General features: G+C 42.5%; 2 protein-coding genes and 2 pseudogenes across 2 annotated transcripts; 1 reads left to right on the forward strand and 3 right to left on the reverse strand.

The window, feature by feature from the left end:
* Positions 1 to 303: 303 nt before the first annotated feature.
* LOC117866508 (norbelladine synthase-like) lies at positions 304 to 1,286 on the reverse strand (annotated as a pseudogene).
* A 931-nt stretch (positions 1,287 to 2,217) lies between these two features.
* Positions 2,218 to 3,071, reverse strand: LOC140223676 (norbelladine synthase-like). The gene is made up of 2 exons (XM_072295767.1): positions 2,800 to 3,071; positions 2,218 to 2,716 (listed from the first exon to the last, which is right to left on the reverse strand). The coding sequence occupies exons 1-2, from the start codon at positions 3,005 to 3,007 to the stop codon at positions 2,424 to 2,426; spliced, it is 501 nt and encodes a 166-aa protein (XP_072151868.1). The 5' UTR covers positions 3,008 to 3,071; the 3' UTR covers positions 2,218 to 2,423.
* A 1,347-nt stretch (positions 3,072 to 4,418) lies between these two features.
* On the forward strand, positions 4,419 to 5,945 carry LOC117833536 (large ribosomal subunit protein eL20). The gene is made up of 4 exons (XM_034713086.2): positions 4,419 to 4,543; positions 4,664 to 4,779; positions 4,868 to 4,931; positions 5,383 to 5,945. The coding sequence occupies exons 1-4, from the start codon at positions 4,529 to 4,531 to the stop codon at positions 5,722 to 5,724; spliced, it is 537 nt and encodes a 178-aa protein (XP_034568977.1). The 5' UTR covers positions 4,419 to 4,528; the 3' UTR covers positions 5,725 to 5,945.
* An 11,519-nt stretch (positions 5,946 to 17,464) lies between these two features.
* LOC117834289 (uncharacterized) lies at positions 17,465 to 18,796 on the reverse strand (annotated as a pseudogene).
* Positions 18,797 to 23,924: the final 5,128 nt, after the last annotated feature.

The raw sequence follows: 23,924 nt of genomic DNA on the forward strand, positions 1-23,924 counted from the left end.
TGTCCCCGCACCACCTCAGCTCCATGGATCCGGCCGGCAGCCATGCCACGCACTTGAGCTATTTCGGGAACTGTATGGGGCTTGCTCCAGGTAAATTGTCACCCTCTCGCTCTTTCCTTAATTCCCTGTGAACTCTCGTGATGGAGTTGAATGAATTTCACTGTAATTTTGGGCGCTGCAATGGTTGTTTTAGATGGTTGTGAAATGTAGAGCTAATCCTATTGTTGTCTGGGTGAATTCCAATCATGGCCCATGATTGTGGAAGAGTAGAGCGGCTGTAGCTTAAGCAACAGTATGTCAAAAAAAGACAAGAAAAAATGTGTTACTATTATTGTGAAAATTTCACGCCTAAAGCAAACAAGGTACCTTCTCACCATTTGTTTATATTTATGTAGATGCATGCCTGTGCAAGTATGGCAGTATGCAGGGCAATAAGTTGAAGCAACATTCGCGACATAGATAGTAACATAGTGAATAAGAAGTAGAAGGGGCTTTGCTCCAACTTGTTTTGCGTTCAATTCAGTTGGATGCTTTGTTCTTCTGAAAGTTGTCCCAGAGCTTGAGATTTCTTCTGCTTGATATACTTTGTGATGGCCTCAGCAATAGCAGCTAAACCACTGGTACTGGCAACAGGGGGGTTGTTTTTATGCCCATGATCAACTTCATACTCAAACGGTTGATCTTGCTATGGATGTCTTCTCTTCCTTTCCAATAATCTCGATTCGTATCAAATATTTCTGAAAACCACGATCTAGAAATTAAAGCCTCCTTCGATTATTAGTGCCTCCTTGACGTAGTTTTCATTATCTATCTTGATGAACTTTTCTTTGAAAGTACGAGACCCGAGAGTTCCTAGCGAAATGAATCACCAAAAGGAATTAGTTGGAGCTGAGATCATATCATACCTCATGGAAGCTCATGTATTCAGGTACGGTTCTAACCCGGAGGAAAGGAGACAAGCAAGACTGTTCCAACGCCACCATCTCCCTCTACTAGTTCAACCTTCGAATACACTACAGGAACTAGTTGGGGAACAAGCTGCCCGGCAAGAAGGCCTCCATAGACCTCCCACACATCGGCAGCTGGAAGTTCAGTCTCGTACTCATGGCAAAGGCTCCCTTTCATTGCTTTGGTGATCTGTAGCTATGCTAAGGTATCCCTAATGTGAGTTATCTGTGCAGACTTTCCTTCTGTGGAAGTTGCAGGCAGGAGCAACATGAGATTTTATGGCCAAGATCTTGAGGTGTCATTGTCGAGCTCTACTACTTAGTAGTATGTAGTATATATATTAGATCTAACTATTTATTATTATAGATAATTGAGTAATTATTACATTATAAAAAGTGATATTTCAAATGGAATGGTCTTTTAAAATTTATGCTAGTGTCAAAAATAAAATTATAGTGATGCCATTTGTGTTCTTTTACCATGATACCTTTATACTACCAAAACTACTCATGTATACTACCCATACCACATGTGAAGGTTTCAGTAGTATACAATTAATTTTCACCGTCGGATATTTTTACACTACTTTTTAACACTAGTATAGCCTAGTATTGTGTACTGTAAAAGAGCTTGTCGGTGTCACCAAGACTACGAGGAGTGTCAGCGGAGAATTCTAAATTTAATTAATATGTATACTATTCATATACAGTAAACGACAAGATGACATTTCACTTTCAGTCGAAGCCATATCTTATCCTCTTTTGAATTCATTGCTTCTAGCCTTCTTTTTGGCAGGAGATCCTGTAGCAAATATTTAGGCCAGAAAAGCCCCTCTGTAACTACAAAGTTTCTTTGCAATTAACTACTTCTTATACTCATGGATAAATCACCCTTACATTGCATTTGTGGCATCTGGTCATGCTAAGGAACTCACCACGCAAGCCCTCTGTGCTATACTAACCTTCTTGGAAGTTTTGCAGGCAGTAGCAAAATGAGAATTTACAGTTAAAATTGAGGTGTCAGTGTTACTTTAAGAATGCAACAAGAGTGCCAATCAGAAATTCTCAGTTCAAAAGCTATCATTTACATGATATACTCGAATCCTAAGATGCCATTCCGCTTTCACTAGCTTGGAGATGTATCTTATCCTATTCTGAACTAATCTGCTCCAAAGTTAAACCGATGGGATTTATTCATGAGGTTTGGGTCATGTGGCCTAAACTAGTGAAATAGCAGTGAGGTAATGAACACCGTTCTTTGGAGAAAATGTTGACAGCACTGACACGAAGTCCAAATTTCTCCAATAATTGATTTTGTGTCACATAACTTACATTTATTTTACATTGCATGAGTTGCACTCACAATTTCAACTTGCTCACTACCATATGCCATTTATTCTTTGATATATGCTATCTTCACAATCAAACCTATACATGACATGGTTCTTTTCTTTTCGTAGTTTAGTACTTGGGAGCTTACTCAAGGGCCTTCTGCTCCTTGATGTATTTTGTGATGGCCTCAGCAATAGCAGCTAAACCACTGGTACTGGGAACAGGCGGGTTGCTTGCATGCTCGTGATCAACTTCATATTCAATTGTTGATCTTATTATAGATGTTTTCTCTCCTTTTCCTATAATCTTAATTCGTACCAAGTATTTCTGAAATCCATGGTCTAGAAAACCTCCTTTAGTTACTAGTGCTTCCTTGATGTAGTTTTCATTATCGACCTTGATGAACTTTTCTTCCATAGTTTCTGATCCTGGAGTTCCTAAAAAATGATTCACAAAAAACAAAATTAGTTGGAGCTGAGATCACATTACCTCACGGAAGCTTATTTGTTCAGGTTCTAACCTGGAGGAAAGGTGACAAGCAAGACTGTTCCAACTCCACCATCTCCCTCTACAAGCTCAACCTTGGAGAACACTTCAGGAAGCAATTTGGGGATCAAATTCCCAACAAGGAGGCCTCCATAGACCTCCCACACGTCGGCAGCATCGAGCCCAGTCACCAAGTCGTGGCAAAGGCTCCCTTTCATTGCTTTGTTGAGCTCTGTAGCCATGCTAATGTATCCCCAATGTGAGTTCTCTGTACATAAAACTCTTCTTCTGGGGAAGTTGCAGGCAGGAGGTTGAAGAGATTTTATGGCCTATAGTGCTTGAGATGTTAGTGTCAGTGTCAGTGTCATCCCAAGATTTTATGGCTGAGTTGATAAGGTATTATTCATATAGCCAACCATAAGATTCCATTTCACTTTCAGTCCCAAGCTATCTTATTCCGTATTGGACTAGTCTTTGACCTTTACATACTGAATTAAAAAAAATTGGGCTAGCTCCTAGCTGTCTATTCAGTGTCATATATATATATATATATATATATATATATATATATATATATATATATATATATATATATATATATAACACTACGGGAAAGCTAAAAATTGATGAGTGTTTTTTCTTAGCCGATTGTTTTTTTTCGAGCACTCGGCGAACAAGCTCTTTGCCGAGTGCCAACCTAAAAACACTCGGCAACGAAAAAATACTCGGCAAATAAAAAACACTCGGTAAACCCTCCTCTTTGCCAAGTGTAAAAAAAACACTCGGCAAAGAGGGGGTTTTGCCAAGTGTCAAAAAAGACACTCGGCAAAGAGGGGGGTTTGCCGAGTGTTTTTTTTGACACTCAGCAAAAAAATAAGTTTTTTCTTCTTTTCACCTTGAAAATTTTTCTACTCCCCACATACAACATGTGGTACTCCATGTTAAAATTTGGTATATTTTTGGATTTATTTGCTATATTTATTTAATTAATTGTATTTCAAGGAAAATTTTGGTATAAGTCAAATTTGAACTGCAAGTGATTCAAATTATAGAATAAAATGAGTAGAAAAATGATATTCATGTTATTTATCCAAATTTGAGACATGACCTACGAAATGAAAAGAAATTTCGAACATTTTGTTTAGGAAACACGACCACGAACATGTGGCCGAATGATTTTAAATTGTAAAAAAAGCAAGCGAAGTCTAAAAATCATGAGATTTGTCATGATGTGATGATATCATACGTGGAGGCTGTGGAAAAAAATTGAGAAGGTTTCGTACATTTCGTCACGTACAATGTTTACAAACCGAAGCATCTCAGAAGAAGAATAGTAGCATTGAGAAGGATTCAATAAGAATTGGAGTTAGAGTGACTGTCGAGTTTTGTTTTGACTACAAAACTTTTTGTATAGGTAGTAGAGAACCTATATTGTTTCATGTGAAATTTTGTAATTTTTTGGAACCGTTAGATAATTTCCTAGGATGGATGAAGTACCTTATTGAGCTGAAATCCTTTCATTTGTGACAAACATACATAAGCCTATCGAAGCGCGCGAACGGCCCGAAATTACATCGGCCCATGCACGACCGACACTGACTGAATGGAACGAATAAATGAAGCCCAAAAAATGGCCTGGCCCATTAGGGTTTCGTCATCGATAAATATCCTCCGCCTCGTCCTCCCTTGTCGGCCGCCATCTCCCCCCTCTTAGGTTTAGGTCTCCTCGCCGCCGCCGCCTCTGCCCTTGCGAGCTCGCCGAAATGGTCGCCCACAGGGTAAGCTTCTCTTCCCTGCCGCCGTCTTCTCCGCGCTCCTTTCGATCTAGAGCGTACATGCTCTTCCCAGCGTGGGTGCTGACCTCGGTCGCGTTTGTGTGATTTGTTTGGAGCGCGCAGTTCCATCAGTACCAGGTGGTGGGTCGCGCGCTGCCGGCCCCCGGCGATGAACACCCCAAGATCTACCGCATGAAGCTCTGGGCCACCAACGAGGTCCGCGCCAAATCCAAGTTCTGGTCAGTGCATTGTGCAGTTGCGCTCTCGTGGTGATGCCATGTCTCTCTGATTGTTGCTTTGGTGTGACAATGTCTTGTGTGCGCGCAGGTATTTCCTGAGGAAGCTCAAGAAGGTGAAGAAGAGCAATGGCCAGGTTCTCGCCATCAACGAGGTACAGCCCGTTCACCTCTTACCGATAATGCTGCCATGCTTTCTGAATCCGTGTGGATCGAATGCTTTTAATATTGCAAATATGTGATAAATGCTTGGTGTATTACCTTACCTGCTATTTGTACGGACCCTGTTGATCAGACTTTGCAATGAGATGTGCAGTAGTCTGATACTGTAGCTTAATATTATAGTTAATGACAAGCTGATTCAAGTATTTGGTTGTTGTTGAGTGGGTCTTCTTGGTGGTACTTTCACTAGATGCAAGATGTTACAGCTGTAATAGAGCTGGATGAGGATGTGCTTGCAATCCTAAAAGTCTTCAGCTGCCCAAAATTGTAAAAAATTTGAATGTTACATGTTCATCCAGTGTAGCACTTGTTAGCCCTTAACACTTGATGTAGAATTTGTTTTCTTTGTAAAGTATACTTCTAAACATTGTTGATATTTTTCAGATATTTGAGCGTAATCCTACCACAATCAAGAACTACGGCATCTGGCTGCGTTACCAGAGCAGGACAGGTTACCACAACATGTACAAGGAGTACCGTGACACCACCTTGAATGGTGCCGTGGAGCAGATGTACAATGAGATGGCCTCCCGTCATCGTGTGAGGGCCCCCTGCATCCAAATCATCAAGACAGCAACGGTCCACTTCAAGCTCTGCAAGAGGGACAACACCAAGCAGTTCCACAATGCCAAGATCAAGTTCCCTCTTGTGTCGCGCAAGATCAGACCACCAACCAGGAAGCTGAAGACTACCTTCAAGGCTTCAAGGCCCAACTTGTTCATGTGATCCAACTCATCCTGATTCCCTTCCTAATCTGTAAGCGCAACAGTTTGGAGGGTTGCTAGTTCAGGTTAATCATATCTACATGCAACCTATTGTTTCTATATTTTAGTTTTAGGTCCTTGCGGAGGCCGTTATTAGCTTGATGAATATCCTCTTTTCTGTTCCCCTTTTGTCATATGCTGCCTTATAATGGATAGTTCAAATGCCTTCTGCTTTGATTTTTACCTAAACATCTACGGTATCAATGTTTGCTTTTGGTCTGTCTAGTCAGGCACAACATGATGTTGTGAAAGTTGTTTTCCAATGTACGTGTCATTGTTATTTGTTAATCTGATTGATTTCCCATTTTATTCAGTGTGTTATCTATGCTTAGTAGTAGTGTTTTTGGTGTGTTAAGTAAGTGGTGATGTTTTACTGTTGATAGAAATGTCTGTTACTTGAATGGCAACTTTGCCGAGGTTACCAACAATAAATTTGGTTTCCTTTTTTTCCCTGTTGCCAAAATTACTGTTGCTGCTGGATGTTTCAACTAATCCTATCCAGTATCTGGTTTCATGGATGAGCATCCTTGCCAACATTGTCTAGTAAAAGAACACTTGACTTCCAGCTATTGAAACTTGTAATGCCACCTTTGTTTACATTTTGAATTCTCAAATGTTCTTGTGCCTCCCACATAATCTGTTCCTTTTTTGTGACTTGTTGCAATCAATTTGTTTATCTCATTTTCTTGTATGACTTTACTGTGAGCTCCTATTTTCGTTTATTTGCCAAATTCTGTCATAGTTTAGTCTTTTCATGCATGAAGACTGAAATTAGTTTCTTTTTAATAGCGTTCCTAATTACCATTGTGATTTTTTGAGGCAACTTTGCCGAGGTCACCAATAGTTAGTTTGGTTTCCTTTTTTTCCCTGTTGCCTATATCCATTGCCTGGATGCTCATGCTCACTGGCCTTCATGGCTCAGTGGTAGGCATCCTGGCAAACATTTTAATGCTGCTTTTGTTTACATTTTGAATTCTCAAATGTTCTTTTGTGCCCCCACATAATCTGTTCCTTTTTTGTGACTTTTTGCAATCAATTTGTTTATCTCATTTTCTGGTATGACTTGACTGTGAGCTCCTATTTTGCTTTATTTTTTAGCCAAATTGTGTGTCATCGTTTAGCCTTTTCATGTATGAAGAATGGAATTAGTTTCTTTTAGTAGTGTTGTTCCTAATTATCATTGTGATTTTTGAGGCAACTTTGCCGAGGTCACCAATACTTTGTTTGGTTTCCTTTTTTTCCCTGTTGCCTATATCCATTGCCTGTGGATGCTCACACTCACTGACCTTCATGGTTTAGTGGTATAGGCATCCTAGCAAACATCAATTCGATTAATTCTATCCACTGTTTTTGTTTTTTACACATACCATTGATTTGGTTCTGGGATCTGCTTAGTGGTGCTTATCGGATGAGGTACTTTTTCTTGAAAATCTGCAAATGCTATGAATCCTTGACAAGCAAAGGATAGGCCTTTTAATGAACAATGCTGTTTTTCCTCCCTCTTTGGATCCATAATGTGCTTTCGAGTTACTGTTGCCTGGTACGCTGGAACATCTTTTACTGATTTGATGTAGTATAATTGCCTATCATTTATTGAGTGGATTTATTTTGTTTTGAGAAGCTAGTTTTTGTATATTTGGTTTATGGTGGTGACCAAACATTGGTTATTATGTATTGTTGGTTTAGCGCGTGGCTTTCAGGTTTGCTTGCAGTTTATCGGCATTGAATAGGGAGTGGTTCTGTGCTTAATTGGGTTTTATGCAATGTGGTCAAGCACGTTTAGGATAGCCATAGTTCAGGAGGTCTGTTTTGTTACTTGCGTAAAACAAACCATCCAAATCGTACTTTATCTGCAGTAACTCGTCAGTTATATAGTTATAACTTCTACTAGGCTTAGATAAAACAAAATGCTGAATATGCTCTTAGGCCCGTTAGCAAGAGGCAGAATGGGTTGTCGTCACGCCTAAGGCCATGTTCAACGGTCTGTTAGACTGTCTGTGCTATTTAATTCATGCAATGGCACAAATCTCACGGCGATGAAATATGCATTTGATCTTTGTATGCTATTCTGTTGTACCTAGCTATAACAGAAAGATGCAGCTGCAATGAAGAGCATCAGCTCACATCATGCAAATTCAATTAAACTAGATACGATAGATAATTTGCAGCTACCATCCAGTAGTTTGAAATAGTTTGAAGCTACCATCCCGAGCCTTTAGTCAACACCATCCAGAGCCCAACAAAGCAACAGTGATAAAAAAACTAACCATGTATCCAGAAATTGAAGCTATCTAACAATTTTTTGAGTGTCAGAAAATCACAGGAGTTTTGTGATCTGTCGTTCTTCCTGATAATTAAACAATTGACGTACTCCAAGGGCAAAGGTAACATGGCCAAGTAAATACGGAAGCTATAAGCTCAAAACTCCGAGCAAATGTGTTCTTCAATCAGTTCAAGAAACAGAGCTTGAAGACGCACAGATGAATGGATTGATCGAACTCCTACCATCCTGCTGGATTGAACCTTGAGGATGCCACCATCAGGAACACCGCCAGCGGTAGATTTAAGTCCCTGAGCTACCTGATATGCCACAGTACCATTCCTCCAATTTGCTGAATAAATCAGGGATTTGGCAAGAGGGGAAAAGAAGAGAAAGAACTTGCTGAATAAATCAAGGATTTGACAAGAGGGGAAAAGAAGAGAAAGAACATGAACAGCTACCACACATAATTCCAGCGATTAGGAAGGAAGCAATTGACTACCTGATCTACATGATGGAGTGAAAATTCCATCGATTCCCATCGCTCCCCATGGACCCATTCGTGGGATCATTCTGTTTTTATGAGAATAATGCAGCGATGGGGAGGGGGCTGGCCTGGTGGAGCAGCAGTGCAGCACGATTGAACACACGGAGAGGATGCGCCGACGTCTTGGAGCGGCCAGGGCCCAGGGAGGCGGCGCCGGCCCGGAGAGCAGTGGCATGGAATTCCTGCCCTGGACGAGATGGCGATAGAGAGATTCATCATCTGCTGCTCCCGTTCGTTCCCCGCCGCCGTTGCACTCTTCTGCTCCTGCAACGCCGCTTCATCGAAACTAGGAGGGAAGAAATTGTGGCATGGTTGCCTCCATGGCTGATTTTCTGCGCGCCGTATGGGATCGGGTGGAGTTCGTCGACGGCCGGCAACACTCGGTACAACAGGGCTCGCCCCGCGATTAAGTTCTCGGAGCACGAGCCTCTTCTCCCCCCTAATTTAATTGCTTCCACGTAGGTACGATGACATGGCAACATATAGACAGCTTAATAATGACCGTTGTACGTGCCCTAAGAAATAGGCCCCGTCTTCTTGGAGATGATTGATCAAACACTGGTTCATCAGCTCCAGCTCTGATTATATTAGTCGTGCTGATTATGTCAACTTGTTGCTTTTTGAAAGTATTTCTTCTCCTAAAGGTTATTATCAGCATAATTATGCGCATGATTTCTCTTATTGATGGAGGCCACACTATACTCTTTAGAAGCATTCTCTTCAGTGGTGTACAAGGTATTTCAAACAAGAAGTCAGCTGACGATTCAAATTTGAAATTGTAGGAATATTCTCGGTACATCAGGTGTTTCCGTTCTCTCTGTTTGGGCCATAAACTGATTGACTGCACAAATGCCATTAGGTGCGAAATTTGCTAGTCACGGGCACATTTCCTATTTGTGCTAGTAAAAGAAGAAAAACGAATGTGGGAATATGGGCAATCATTGAAGCCCGGGGCGGCGGGGCCTATTCCTTGGCCCAATTTGGGAGTATAAATCCTTAGATCAGGCATTAAGGTCATGGAAATTTTGCCAGAGGAAATCCTTTAACGTTGATTTTGGCTAGTGGACACCACCCAAATGCACTTTTGCTGGTGGACATCATAGAATTTTGACTATTTGCTATTATTGGCACCATAGCTACTAAAATATTATTTTCTGAGAGGTAGATTTCAAAATGACGGGTGTACCCTTAGCCTAAATCCCACCCGTAGGAAAAAATGAAAAAGGAAACGCACGCACGCAGCCTGGTAACCGCTGCCTAAGCAAAATGGCGACGAAAACTCATGCTCCGCAATCCGACGCTGATCCTTCGGCGGCAGTCCTCGAATGGCAAGTATGGCGGGCCGATTGCCCATGCGGACCCCACCAGATCCTGCGAGATCTGCCATTGGGCAGGCTGCCGTTGGCGGCGGGCGGCGCCACGCCTCCGTTCGCGCCGCACATGTCGGCCCTGCCTCTGCCTGCGACTGCTACAGCGCAGGCTCCCGCGGCCTCGTCCCACCGCCATCGTGCCCTCGAACAGCACGAGCCGCGCGACTGCAGTCCTCACCGTGAAACATGGCCGAGGAGCTGGAGACCGCGCCGACGGCCATGGAGCGCCTGGGCTATGCTGACGGCGCGCGCGAAGGCGGGAGTAAGGGGGTGTGTCCGCGACGCCAATGGGGATGCATGTGCCATGTCTCGGTCATGTGTTGAGCTTGGCGATCATCTTGACCTCGAATTGCGAGAACTGACTGGTAGGCCACACTTTTGCGAGGGCAAAATTGACTCTTCATAGGCAGAAAAATAATATTTTATTTCTTTTGGTGTCTACGAGTAAATAGGCGCAAAGGAATGTTGTCCGTCAGCAAAACCAATATCGAACAATATCCACCGACAAATGCTACATTTCTATGATGTCCCATAGCAAATTTACCATCATAGTTAAAGGATCTCTAGCCTAGTGGTTAGAGCAATAGAATACAATAGGTTTGAGTTCGACTCTTTGTGGGAGCGAATTAAATAGATCTAGAATAAAAAATTATATAAAAATAGGTTGGAGCTTCCTTGCTGACTTCTGTAAAAAAAAAAGTACCATTACCCTTCCCGTCCCATTGCGTCCCTTTACCTTCCTAAATTCCATATCCTGTTGATTTCATTCCTATCCTGATGACTTCGAGTGCCCCTCCCAAGTCGATTCAAGCCTCCATTTGCCCACCTGTTGATGCCTCTGAGTGTCATTCCAAGCTAATTCAAACCTCCATTTGCTCCAAGTTGAAGAGGTAGAATAGTTTGTAATTAAGTGCTATAGATAGTACATATTTGAATGGGTGCAATTGGGTGGCATGTCAATACAAGCATGATCCATATAATAGGGTGAATAAAAGCTATTGTAATCATCACACTACTAAGAAATCACATTGTCACTCTTTATACCTCATCAATATTTGTCATAGCAACAAAAGAAAGTGAATCCAAACACTAAAATGCATGCATATATTGTAGTGTTTCATTTTATTTTTCCTGGATAAAAAGCTTAAGGTTATGAAGTTATAGTGAACACAAACATTATTATTACATGTTTTCCTCTTGTGTCCTCTGGTTACACAAGACCATTCATTAAGTACTCATGATGTCCAAAAGGCTCTCATATGGTTGCAATGACTAGATTAGTATGAGCTAGAGCATATATTTAAAAATACCTATAATTTTAGAGTTTTTTTAGTTTTGTTAATTGAAAGCTTGCAAATACAACATGATTACCTAACCCAATGAATAATACATTCTTTCATTTCCTATCCTTAAGTTCCACATGACACAAGGCTCTCTCCACAAGCTTGTAAATAACAATGACTGAAAATAAGCATTATCAGGAGGATATATCTAAAAGCCTATAGAGTTTTAGAGCTTTATAGGCTTTTTTTTTAAAATGACAAGATGATAGGACATGATCACCTACTGATTGACCTGAAAGCATGAGGAACATGGTCACCAAACATGGACACAATTACATGGTTTCCTATAGTTTCAAATGACCTTTCATTACATACTTGTGATGTCCACAAGGTTCTCATCATGCAAAACGCTTGTAAGCAAACAATGATCAAAAAAGCATGAGTTGAAGGATATACTCTATGTAACAATCTTTGTAGTTTTTGAGCTTCATGGGTTTTCTTTCCTTTAGTATCCTTCAATTTCACATGAGGATTCATTCAATACTCATGATATCCACAAGTCTCTCAATCCTATTAAAATCTTTTGTTAGTGACAATGATCAGATAAGCATAAGGCAAAGGATATATCTAAGAACTTTAAAAATTTTGGAACTTTCTAGGTTTTATTTTCTTTTGTCTAAATGAAAAAGCTATAGGATACTTGATATAATATGGTCATCAATGCCTAATGGAAAGCTTGAGGATACGACATGGTCACCGAACATGGACGACGCATTACATTCTTTCCTTTAGTACTCTCAGTTTCAAATGACCATCCATTAAATATTCATAATGTCCACAAGGCTCTGATTTGGTGAAAAGCTTGTAAGAAATAATGATAAGCTAAGAATGAGCTGGAGGATATATCTTACAACCTTTAGAGTTCTAGATCTTCATGGATTTTATTTTGTGCCTTACCAAAAGCTCGAGGATACAAAATTATCACCGAACATAGTGTCCTTAAATTTCACATGATCATTCTATTAATACTCATGATCTCCACAAGACTCCTAATCATATAAGAACTTTGAATTCTAGAACTTTGTAGGTTTTAACTGTTTAGTCTAAAATGAAAGATGCTTGAATCGAAAGCTTGAGGATATGACATGGTCACCATACATGGACATAATTACATGGTTTCGTATAGATTCACATGACCTTTTGTTACATACTCATGATGTCCACAAGCTTCTTGTCTGGTAAAAAGCTCGTAAGCAAACAATGATTAGAAAAGCATGAGCTGGAGGATATATCTAACAACCTTTATAGTGTTTGAGGTTCATGGGGTTTCTTTCCTCTAGTATCCTTCAATTTCACATGAGCATTTATTCAATACTCATGATATCCACAAGGCTCTCAATCCTATTAAAAGCTTTGTTAGTGACAATGATCGGATAAGCATAAGGTGAAGGACATGCCTAACTATCTAAGAAGTTTAAAAGTTTTGGAACTTTGTAGGTTTTAGGTTTTTTTTGTCTAAATGAAAAGCTCGAGGATACGATATGATCACCCGATACCTAATGGAAAGCTTGAGGATACGACATGGTCATTGAACGTGGACAACATTACATTCTTTCCTCCGATGCCCTTTAGTTTCAAATGACCATTCATTAAATACTCATAATGTCCACAAGGCTCTCAATGGTGAAAAGCTTGTAAGCAATAATGATCGGCTAAGAATGAGTTGGAGGATATATCTTACACCATTTTTTGAGTTTTAGAGCTTCATGGGTTTTATTTTGTGCCTTACCAAAAGATTGGGGATACAAAATTATCTCCAAACATAGTGCCCTTCAATTTCACATGAGCATTCAGCAAACACTCATGATCTTCGCATGGCTCTTGATCCTCTAAGAACTTCAAATTTTTTGGAACTTTTTAGGTTTTAACTACTTTTTCTAAAATGAAAGATTGAGGATACGACATGATCACCCAACGCCTAATGGAAAGCTTGCGGATACGACATTACCGCCGAAAACAAACAATACTAAATGCTTTCCCCTGGTGTCTTTCAGTTTCAAAGGGCTAGATAAGAATGAGCTGGAGGATATATCTAAAACTTAGAGCATATGGTTTTATCCTTTAATCAAAAGCTTGAGGATACGACATGACCACCGAATATGGACAGCTCATGCTTTCCTCTGGTGAAGTGACATACAGTTGGCCACTTGCTAAAAAGGCTACTTGCTACCCTATATAAACCACCCAGGGCATTGTGGCTCTCATATCAATTACTTGACTATTTGATCAACAATTACAAGTAGAAGTTGGTGGAGGCTTTAGTAAGGTAATAGATCTACCTTGTTAATTTTACAAGTGAATTTTCTTTTGGATGGGTGAAATCTTTTTTTTTGATGGGTGAAATCTTTCTTTTGATGGGTGAAATCTTTTCTTGGATGGGTGAGAGCCGATAATTAGTTTGAGTGTTATTGTTCTTTCTATTTGAGTGTTATTGTTCTTTATTTGTAAAGTAGCTTCTCAATTGTCACCATTTTAATTGTATTTTTTGGAGATACCGTATGTCATTAACTATACAAATTAAATAGCACCTAATGGAGTATATGTGTATCGACAACTTTGAATATATAGGTGCGAAGTTATGTCAAATGGATCAAAAGAACGATTTGGACATCCAGAAGAGTTGCATGGATTGCCACCAACACCTTTGACATCACTACAACAAAAAGAACTTGATGAGTTCTGGAGGAAGACTGTGGAGGACATAGAGAACACAATGAACTTCGACAATCACATTTTACCCATGAGCTATGTTGCAAAAATCATAAGAGATAACCAAGGTAGCTTAATGATATCATCCGAAACACCATCATGCCTGACAAAGGTCCTAGAGATATTCATCCAAGAACTTACACTCCGTGCCTGGATGTGTGCCAAATCCCATGACCGCTCTAGTACCATACTTGAATCAGATATCTATGAGGCCATTAATTCTAAAGAGTCATATGTCTTCCTCAATGATGTTCTCCAGAGGCTTGAGACAAATCATACTCAGGCATCCATGTCGAGTAATGCGCCCCAGCTACATCAGGTTCATATGGTAACTTTCAAAAACTCAATTCCTCTCCGATGGCATTAATTTGACTAATTCAACACATGATGTTAATTTTCCATTTTCTTTTGTTTCAGGAATCTCATTTTCTTGCAGCAACATCCACACTAAAAGAAAATGGTGCAATGGATCCTTTGACCAAACCAAGGGATCAAGCCTTCCAGATCCCTAAAGACAACCTTGTTCCTGCAATCAACGCTCAACCAGATCCATTGGAGTTAAAGAATGATGAAGACCTCACCATGTCGACCACCTCAAGTGGTAGCATTGAAGAAGCTAAATAAACAACAAAATTTGGTGTTAGCTTCAGTGTTCCTTCGTCATCTCATGAAGTACTCTAATAAATGATGTCATGGCTGCATCAACCATGTATGCATGTCCTACATCAAGAAATAAATGATGGGTAAATTTGTATTGAATTTTGTGTGATTGATGTAGTTAAGCAATTTCTTTGTATTTCCATCTAAATATCTTATTTAATTTAAAAGTAAAGGCTGGATCCATTTTGCTACCAAACTTAGAGCCCAGGTGGAATGAAAAATTTCATAAGATTCCGAAGGATACCCCTTCTCTATTTTATTGAAATTATGTACTAATTGGATAGAGGAAAACATCTACCACATTTAGAGAGAAGGATCAGTCTCATCTGAAAGAGCATCTAGGCTCCTAATTGGATTTCGATGATTAATGATAACATTATCATTGCGACTAACGTGTTTTCTAGCGGCTCACAATAAATTAGTGAAATGATGGGCTTTTATGGTATTCTTAGCCCCCATCATATGATTGATATTGTATTGGTTCAAAAGATATGCATGAAGGCTAAGGACAAGCGATTTCCAAATGTTGTTTGGACTTGAGACACTTGGAGTAGTTTATGTTTTCCTCTTTCCTTTGGCTGTACTATAGGACGGGCGCGAAGAGTAGTAGCTTCACCTAGCTAGATGAGTCCTTGAATTGGGTGTGAAGCACACTTGTGAAAAAAGGCACAAGAAGAAGCAACAAAACTCAAACAACCTAAATTAGACAAGTTTTGCATAATCAGAATGCACTGGACAGGGTTACCGACTAAATCAGTGTCAATAATGTTGTCATCGGATTAGTTGGTGGTAGAGGAATTCAAGTGTGCATCGCTACTAAGTTGAAAAAGTAAATCACAATATTATCTAGTGTGCATCACCAGATGCCGGTGACATGTTTTTGGCACTCTCAGTTTGAAGAATGAATATCACCGACTGGCTCACACCGATTGGTAGGTGTCCACAATGTTGATGTAACAGCCTAGTTGTAATTTTGCTTGGTTTTTAAAATACTTCTAAAATTTATTAGAATTAATTAGAAAGTGTGTACAATTATTTGGAAATAAATATATTTTTTCTAAATGAAGTAAATGAACCATAGGTTGTAAAATATGTTTGTTGCATCCATGTTGAATTGCATAGTTTTATTGTGTGAGAAACGAGTTTGAGTTTTCAAAACTTGAATAGTTTCGTTTATAAGTTCAAACCTAGTTTCTGAAAATTCCTAAACCCTCTAACCTTCTTTGGGCCCAAACCTTCTTCCATTCCCTCTCCTTTTCCCTTTTTCTTTTCAGCCCGAAGGGCTAACCAAAGTAGGCCTTATCTGACCCAAACCTTCTCCCGAACCAGACCCAAACGGGCTGAATCTGCCAAAAGCTTCCCCATCTGGCTCAAAGCCACCCGGCCCAAAACACCCTCGCCTCCTTAACAAGGCCGTCGGCCCAGCTTGGCCCGCGACCCCGCTTCCTCCCTCTATGTCTCACCGCCACCACGGGCCCACGCGTCAATCACCCATCCTCTCCTTCCTTTCTCCCCTCCCTCTCTACCTCACCCGCCGAGCACGCCGCCGGCCGCGGGGATTCAAATCCTGCGCCCCTCCGCAATCACCGCCGCTTCTCTGGCCCCACACCCACTACCACCATCTCCGTCTCTTCCCCCTTGCCCCGCAACTCCGTCCAGGTCCACCCGGAGCCACGGATGGCCGGCCCAAGCCGCGTCTCCCGTTCATCACGGCCGGCACAGCCGCCGCTCAAATCCCGGTTGCCCCGACCCCCTCCTCCACCTGTAAAACCAGCCTCCAAGCCCCTGCCCTGCTCTTTGCCTCCTCGCCACACATCAGCCACTGCTATGCCCTCACCGCCACAGAATCGCTGCTGCCGTCGTCCACCCGCGGGTAAGGAGACCCGCCACCACGATTCGTCACCGTGGAGGCCCCTCTCACTCTTCATCTTCCGCCCACTCCTGTGCAGGATCACCAGAACCCCGTCCCCGCACTCGGTGCTGCGAGATCGAGCCCCTGAAGCCGTCCTGCGCACGCGCCCGCGAGCCCTGTTCGCCCCGCATCGTCACCCGTCGTCCCCGCCTCACAATCGCCATCCTGAACACCTCGGTGAGTTCTTCGATGCCCCCCTTTACCTCCCCGTCGAAACCGTGTGCGAAACCGAGCCCTGTAGTGCCCGGACCGGTCAACTCCTTTGTTTTTTCCGGCCGCTGGCGACGACCAAACTGGAGCGGCGCTCCATGAACCGCTCGATCCCAAACAAACGCCCGAGATTAGATCTCGGCGTACCCTTTCGCCACATGAAATCCGAGCCGCCCACTCCAGATCCGGCGGCCCAAATCCGCTTAACCAAGTCACCCATCTTTGCATAAGACCCCCTGCAGAACTCCGAAAACCCACCCGTCATCCTTTTCCCTAGCAGTTTTCTAGAAAACCCCCTGGAAATAGGTAGAACCTTGCAAACGAGCCCTAGCCGCGTGTTTTGATACATATAACCCCAAGTTTTGACCTATTAGCATCCACTGTTCACTATGTGGTGCTAATGCCTGTTAGCCCCCAGTAGTTACGGTTAATTATGTTTTAAACCCTAAAACCTTTAGGAGCTTGTAGCTTTCGCGTTCTAGCTCCGTTCTAGCTCGTTCTTTTTGCATTAGTTAGAGACGATAACCATGCCTTGTATTTATAAAATTTAGTTAAATATTAATTTTCTTAATAAATATTCAATGCATTTAAGAAATAAAATCCAAATAGGTTTATACACATGCTTTTCATATTCAAATGTTAATATGGTTAATATCAACATGAATATATTTTATTTAGAGTAAAATGCACCGGAGGTCCATGAACTTGAACTTGCAAGGGGTGTCAGTTAGGTCCATAAACTTTGAAAGTGTATTTTTAAGTCCATCAACTTTTTAAGCCGTTCACTGCAGGTCCATAACACTCCACGTGAGCACGCTGACTGGACGTCTTCTCCCACCATCAGTCACACATTTAATCGAGCACGTTGTGGGCGCCTTGACCACCATGCACATGTAGTAGAGATGCTAAACGATCGATCGATGCGGCGTGTGCTTCGTCACCTACTGCAGGGGGGCGCTGGTCTTGTTCTTGCCGGCGACCACGGTCTCCTTGGCGTTGGCGTACTGGCCGGCGCCGGCCGCCATCTACTTCGCCGCCTCGGCGATCTTCGAGACGTAGCTCCCCGTCTGCTGCGCGCTGTCGCGGGCGCGGGCGCCGGCCATGTTGGACGCTCAGTCCTTGGTCTCGCGGCCCTTGTCCATGGCGCGGCCCGCGGCGTCGAAGGCCGCGTCCTTGGCTTGGTAAGCCCTGTCCCTGGTGGCTTCCTTGGCGTCCTGACCCATCCCAATGGTGCTGTCCGCGGCGTCGCGCACCTTGTCCCAGGCCGCCTCCTTGGCGTCGTGGCCCCTGCCCATGGCACGGTCGGCGGCGTCCGACGCCATGCACTTGGCCTTGCATCCTTTCTCCTGCGCGGGGGTGGCGCTGAGGGAGCGCAAGAAGAGCGGCGACATGAACGGCGACAACGCGCACGGCGACGACGGCGTGGAAAGCACCACCGACGCCGAGGGCTGAGGCGGCAGGGGCTGGGCGAGGGAGTCCTTGTCCACCCTACACTAATAGCAATCGAGCATGTCCAGGATCAGACCAAATCATCCCGACTCGTCCTGTTCTTCATCCGTGCAAAAACCGATCTCCACCTCAAGCTAAAATTCGGGAAGCCTGGATCAGTTTCCGTTCGATTCCTCCCGTCCCAAGCCTCATCACAACCTCACAAACAATCCCAGCAAGTTCAATTCAAATCCCATCGAAAGCAAGGCCACCGTTAGCAGCAGCAGCCGCCGCAGGCATGACCACGAGTGAGCGAACGATGGAGCTCGGGCTGCGGTAATTCGGAAGGTGCAGGCTCTGGATGCCCACGACGTCGTCCGAGGTTGGGTCCACATTCCTGGTGCCTGACCTGATCATCTGAAGTTGAGTGTCGTCGCGGCTTATCACCGGCGAACGCCTGAGCGAACACGCGGCTCAGCGCCGCCCGATCGATGGTCGTGGCGCGGGTCTCTGTGGTGGCGTACGTGAGGCTCTTCTTGGAGAGCGGCCACGATGGGGATCCCGGGAAGTAGGAGTAGAGAGAAGTTCCGGCCATGGGCGTGCGACGCGGACTGCGGTCATTCGGCGCTCAAGATGTGCTGATAAAATGCCTGAGACGGAGAGAGAGAAGGAGAGGGATGGGAGAGGAGATGCCCCGTCAGCATGCCACGTCATCACCAGCTGCCCACGTGGAGGGATATGGACTTGCAGCGAACGACTTAAAAAGATAATGGACAAAAATGCAATTTCGGAGTTAGATGGACCTAAGTAGCAACCCCTTACAAATTTATGGACCTCTAATGCATTTTACTCTTTTATTTATAAATTGTTTAGTTTATCACGACACGTAAAACAATTCGTTTAGATGCTCCCACATGTCTTTTAGTTCAAAAATAAAATATTAAAGTACATAATTTAGACGAAACACTTATAAGTAAAATATGACTAGGTTTATCTCCTGTTTATATTTAAATATAATTTGATTAATTTCCAACATGTGGTATTTCTCTGAAATATCCACTACACATATTTTCTTAAATAATATATGAAGCATATAGCCTTTACCTTTCTTGTATAATGTAAATTTACCTTAGTTGTATCATTTCAACCGTAGCTCCCTTTTTAGTGTTTCTTGTGTTCCCGCTAGTAGCTAGTGTTAGCAAATAGCACGCTTTTCCAAAACTACTTTATTATTGTTTGGTGCTTTGCTTTTAGTTGTACTATTGCATTATTTCAGTTAATTGCTATGCGTTGAGGGACGTTTCTGAGCAGTGGAACACTGGGAAACTGGCAACTGTCCTTGACATCTTGCTATTTTGTACCTTTACTTTTATACGCCATACCACTTTTATTTATACTTTCTGCATTAGATGTCAAACTTGATGGAATCCTATAGGCTGTTTACTAGAACTTTTATGACCATTCCTTGAAACCCTTAGATGTTACCTTGTTTGAAGGGTAGTTCTATGCTTAGCTTGCTCAACATGGTATGTGTTTTTAAATAATACTGACTGATGGAACTATGCAACATTTGGGTTGGGTTAATCTTTTAGCAACATGGAACCTAGGAACCTCATGATGGCATGTGTGGAAATTGATGGTTTGTGGATAATGAAGTATGGATATAAGATTTTTTATGGCTCTTTGGTCTTGCCTGAGTTGATCTTTAAGGACCGGTCTGTGGAGTGATCACCCAGGAAGATAGTGCAACCATGAGACCTAAAGGGCTCTGGACTTGGCGAATGAATTAGGAGAAGCTAGTGATAGGTGTGGCAAAACGGCGCTGATGAGGGCAAGGCCCAATACTCGGCAAGGAGTGTGCCAACACCTGCTAGTGGATCCTTTGTAAAGGCTTCGTAGTGTAAAAAGTCGCACACACATCTCGGAAATGTGCGGGGGGTTTAGCGGCCCCCAACGAAAGATGACACGACTCGTGGGTAAAGTGTACGACCTCTACAGTGTGTAAACATATTATAACAACGATCTGGAACCTTGCATAGTTAGATGGATGGTTTGGTGGTTTGGTGGGTTGTTGGAGAAGTTGATGCTAGTTACGATATGGCTTAGCCTTAGGTTGTTATGGGTTGAGAAAGTCCTTTGCATAAGATATATCTAGGTTCTTAAATTAAAACTTGACCAACTAAAACATGAGCTTTGCAGTCCACCAAATAGACCCTTCCTTAAAACTTGACCAACTAAAACATGAGCTTTGCAGTCCACCAAATAAACCCTTCCTTGTTCTAAGTCTGCATGTTATCCATATAATTCCCTCCACTTGCGGACTACACGCCTCCAGGTGTACTCATCGTTTTTCCTTTCAACCCCTGCTGTTCTTCCCCACTACTGCTCAGATAGAGAGAAGCTTGAAGAAGGAGCTACCTCATAAAGACCTGGAGTTCTAGGCTGGTGTGCCCTCGATTGACTGCCTATGGAAGATGGTGCCTAATTTGCTGCGATAGTTTAATTCACTATGTAATCTTTTATTTTAGACCCTTTGGTCATTTTGTAATATTAACGCTTATGTAATGATATTATTGTGATATTTCACTGATGATGTCACTTTATGCATGAAAATTTGATCCTGTTGATGCATAAAGGTAGCATTCAGTTTGTCCTTAAAACCAGACATGGTAGTTGAGCCTCAGTTTGTCCTTAAAATCATTGTAGAAGTGGACTTCAGGTCACTGACTTACTCGGTGCACTAACAATGTGCACACCGGATTAGTCGGTGTTGCTGATTTTTGCAGCGCAGGAAGGGAACGCCTAGTTTCTTGCCTTGGCCTATAAATACTTCATGAGTTTGTTCATGTAAGCTCTCTTGCCAGTTAGTGAAGCTGATATGGTTGTTTGGAGGTCATGAGCAAGTCAAGCACTATAAGTGATTTGAGAGTTTCTTAATTCAAGACTAAGGATATCATTAGTGCTTGGAAAGCAGCAAGTGTGCATCCACCCATATCTTTGGCTTGTGTAGATCAAGTGAGGTTCTTTACTTGTTACTCTTGGTGATTGGCTTAAAAACCCCTAAATGTAGCTATATTCTAGCACAGGTGGAGTACTCCACTGTATAAGTCCTATCTTTCCCTCTAATTTGTCATACTTTGCCGATTGTTTTACATGAAGCTACCTAGGGTCATGACTCAACCCAACAAACAAGCAAGCCCACCCAACACATCCCCTTGTTCTCCGTGGAAGGTCAAGAACGTGGCTGACGAAGATGACCATGCCAGACACCTCTTTGATCACCAAGAACATGAATGAGTGATAGGTGACGAAGTCCACCATCTCCTCTAGTCGCTCACCTCTAGCATCACCCTATGGAGCACGTTCCCTAGTCGCTCACCTCTAGCATCGCCCTATGGAGCATGTTCCCGATGACCAGTGGCTCGCTGGAGTCATCGTAGTTCGCCATGTCAGATAGGTCAGCTTGTACGGCTTCGAAAGCAGCCTTGATCACCATGCCCCCCATGAGCATGCTCTGGAGGCTACCGGATAAGGAGACCTTGAACTTGGGGAACATTAACTCGCCTGTCTCAACTTCTTTTCTCAACTGGAGCTCGTGGAAACCGCCTGTACACGATGCCATCCTTTGGATGATGCTGGGTAGGCCATTGGTTGCGTTGGGTAGGAACACGCAAAAAATAAGTAATACCAGCCGACGGTAGGGCCAAAATAATTTTTTTGAATGGTGCCCACACGCACCCACTCTCTCCTCTCTCTCTCTCTCCATTTTCTCTTCTCCCCTCCCTCCTGCCTTCTCATCCCTTCTACCTCTCTCTCTCTTCCTCGCCTTATCCCTTCCCTCTCCCTTCTCTCTTTCTCCGAAGGGCTAGGGGTATGACTAGGAGGCACAGAGGCTACGGCTTGTAGGCTAGTGGAGCGTGGCCTGGAGGTGCGGCTACGGCTCGAAGGCTCGGGGTGACTCGAAGGTGTCACGGCTACGATGGGCAGAAGTGGCAGTGGCACGTGGTGGGGGCAAAGTGACTGCGGCTCGGGAACATTGCTCAAATGCTCAAGGCGTGCGTTCACGTGAAACACACATGACTTGTGACTTGTGTCTATAAGGTTAGCTCAGGGAATCTTTTGCTATTTTTATTTATGCATTCCTGTTTTCATTATTCGTGCTAGCTCATATAGCCAGTGTGTTGGCTGGCGCAGCTGGTATGGATATGATAAGTATCCATGTTGGCTTCATTGTGCCGGCCTAAGAATCAGCAAAGATGAGGTACTAGATCTGGCATAGATGATATGTTCTCATGTAGTGTCCGATATACGAAGAAATAGTCAGATATTCAAAAAAAATGCTGAGTTAGCGAATGATATCTGACCCTTCTTGGATTGATGGCGGGTCGAAAAAATTTTAGGGGCTAAAGGATTTCTGGTATCGAAATTGATGGACGGAAATTAAACCACCATAATTGTTGTGGGACGAAAAATAGATTACTTTTCATTACCAATATTAATAAATGTTAACGTATCGTTCCCGAATATAGGAGTATCCTTCTTTCACTATATCCAATTGAAGATGTTTTTGCCACTTCAAGCATTAAATTTTCAAACTTTGCTGCTTGCTGTCCTTCCTATATATATGCACATAGGAGCAGCATGCTGAACTCCATAACCTTTGATTTGGGCCCTTAGTTCCAACACCAAGTTCCCAACCAGCAGCTCGATTCGTGGTGCGATGTTTCCTTGGAAAGTTGTAGCCCTCGTTTTAGTGTGTGCTATAATTTTTCATGATCCTGTGAGTGGGGCACCACGTTTTCCATGTACTGTAAGACACAAGAATGGAATCTTGCGTGAATGTGATCCATTGCATAAAACACCCATTTTTAAGCCACACACAAATAGCAAATGTTGTATGGCAGTGAGAATGGTGCCAGAAAGGAATATGCTATGTATTGTCAGTAAACTTACACTGGAGGACAAGACCAAATATAGTGCAAGCAAAGTTCTGGGTTTTAAAGATGCATGCAAACTATCTTCTACTCCTCTTCTGCTTCATCAGGCAAAAAGGTATAATAACTGCTGGTAGTTTTCGTACTACAAAAGAATATTCTTGTGTTCATATACCATGAAAAAATAGTAACCCTCTATTATTCCTACCAGGTCATGGTCTAAGGAGTGCAGTTGTCATCACTGATGGGAGTGCATGAGGGCAAATAAGATGTTAAGAAGATACCATAGATAGGTCATAATGATATGTATCATTTGTCAAGGAAAATAATTTCTTAAGCATTTATGCTTCCGTAAGGTACATGGTTATAGTGGATTTGCTAGAAACAAATCCTATGAACGTAATTATGAAGTAATGAAAAAATGAGAACCTAATAATTAACAACATTTACAAAAACATTCTCGAAAGCCTTGTTCATGGGCGGTTTAAAATGTATTGGGTCCAGGGTATGTTGCTTTCATGCCGGTTGCTAGACAGTTGAACATTCAATGGGTTGGGCTGGCCTGGTTGGTTTGATCGGTTAACATGCACTGGTAGTTCTCTTCACAATTTCACATGCCTGGGGAAAAACACTCTAATTTAGTCTGGGATAAAATTTCTTAAATCCAGCAGTCGTTTGAGTTAAGAAAACATACAGAAATTCCCGAATGGATAAACACACAGCAAAAGGAAAAGAACTGGCAAAGTAGTTCATGATTAACGTTAATATGGAATCCAAGAAAGCATCAAA

Source organism: Setaria viridis, chromosome 8, assembly GCF_005286985.2.
Source record: "Setaria viridis chromosome 8, Setaria_viridis_v4.0, whole genome shotgun sequence".
Lineage (NCBI taxonomy): Eukaryota > Viridiplantae > Streptophyta > Magnoliopsida > Poales > Poaceae > Setaria > Setaria viridis.

Coding starts and splice junctions, on each gene's coding strand:
- LOC117833536 (XM_034713086.2), top strand. Junction 4,780..4,867: donor CGCGCCAAATCCAAGTTCTG/GTCAGTGCATTG, acceptor GTGTGCGCGCAG/GTATTTCCTGAGGAAGCTCA. Junction 4,932..5,382: donor AGGTTCTCGCCATCAACGAG/GTACAGCCCGTT, acceptor GATATTTTTCAG/ATATTTGAGCGTAATCCTAC.
- LOC140223676 (XM_072295767.1), bottom strand. CDS start 3,007: ATGGCTACAGAGCTCAACAAAGCAATGAAAGGGAGCCTTTGCCACGAC. Junction 2,717..2,799: donor GCTTGTCACCTTTCCTCCAG/GTTAGAACCTGA, acceptor ATCATTTTTTAG/GAACTCCAGGATCAGAAACT.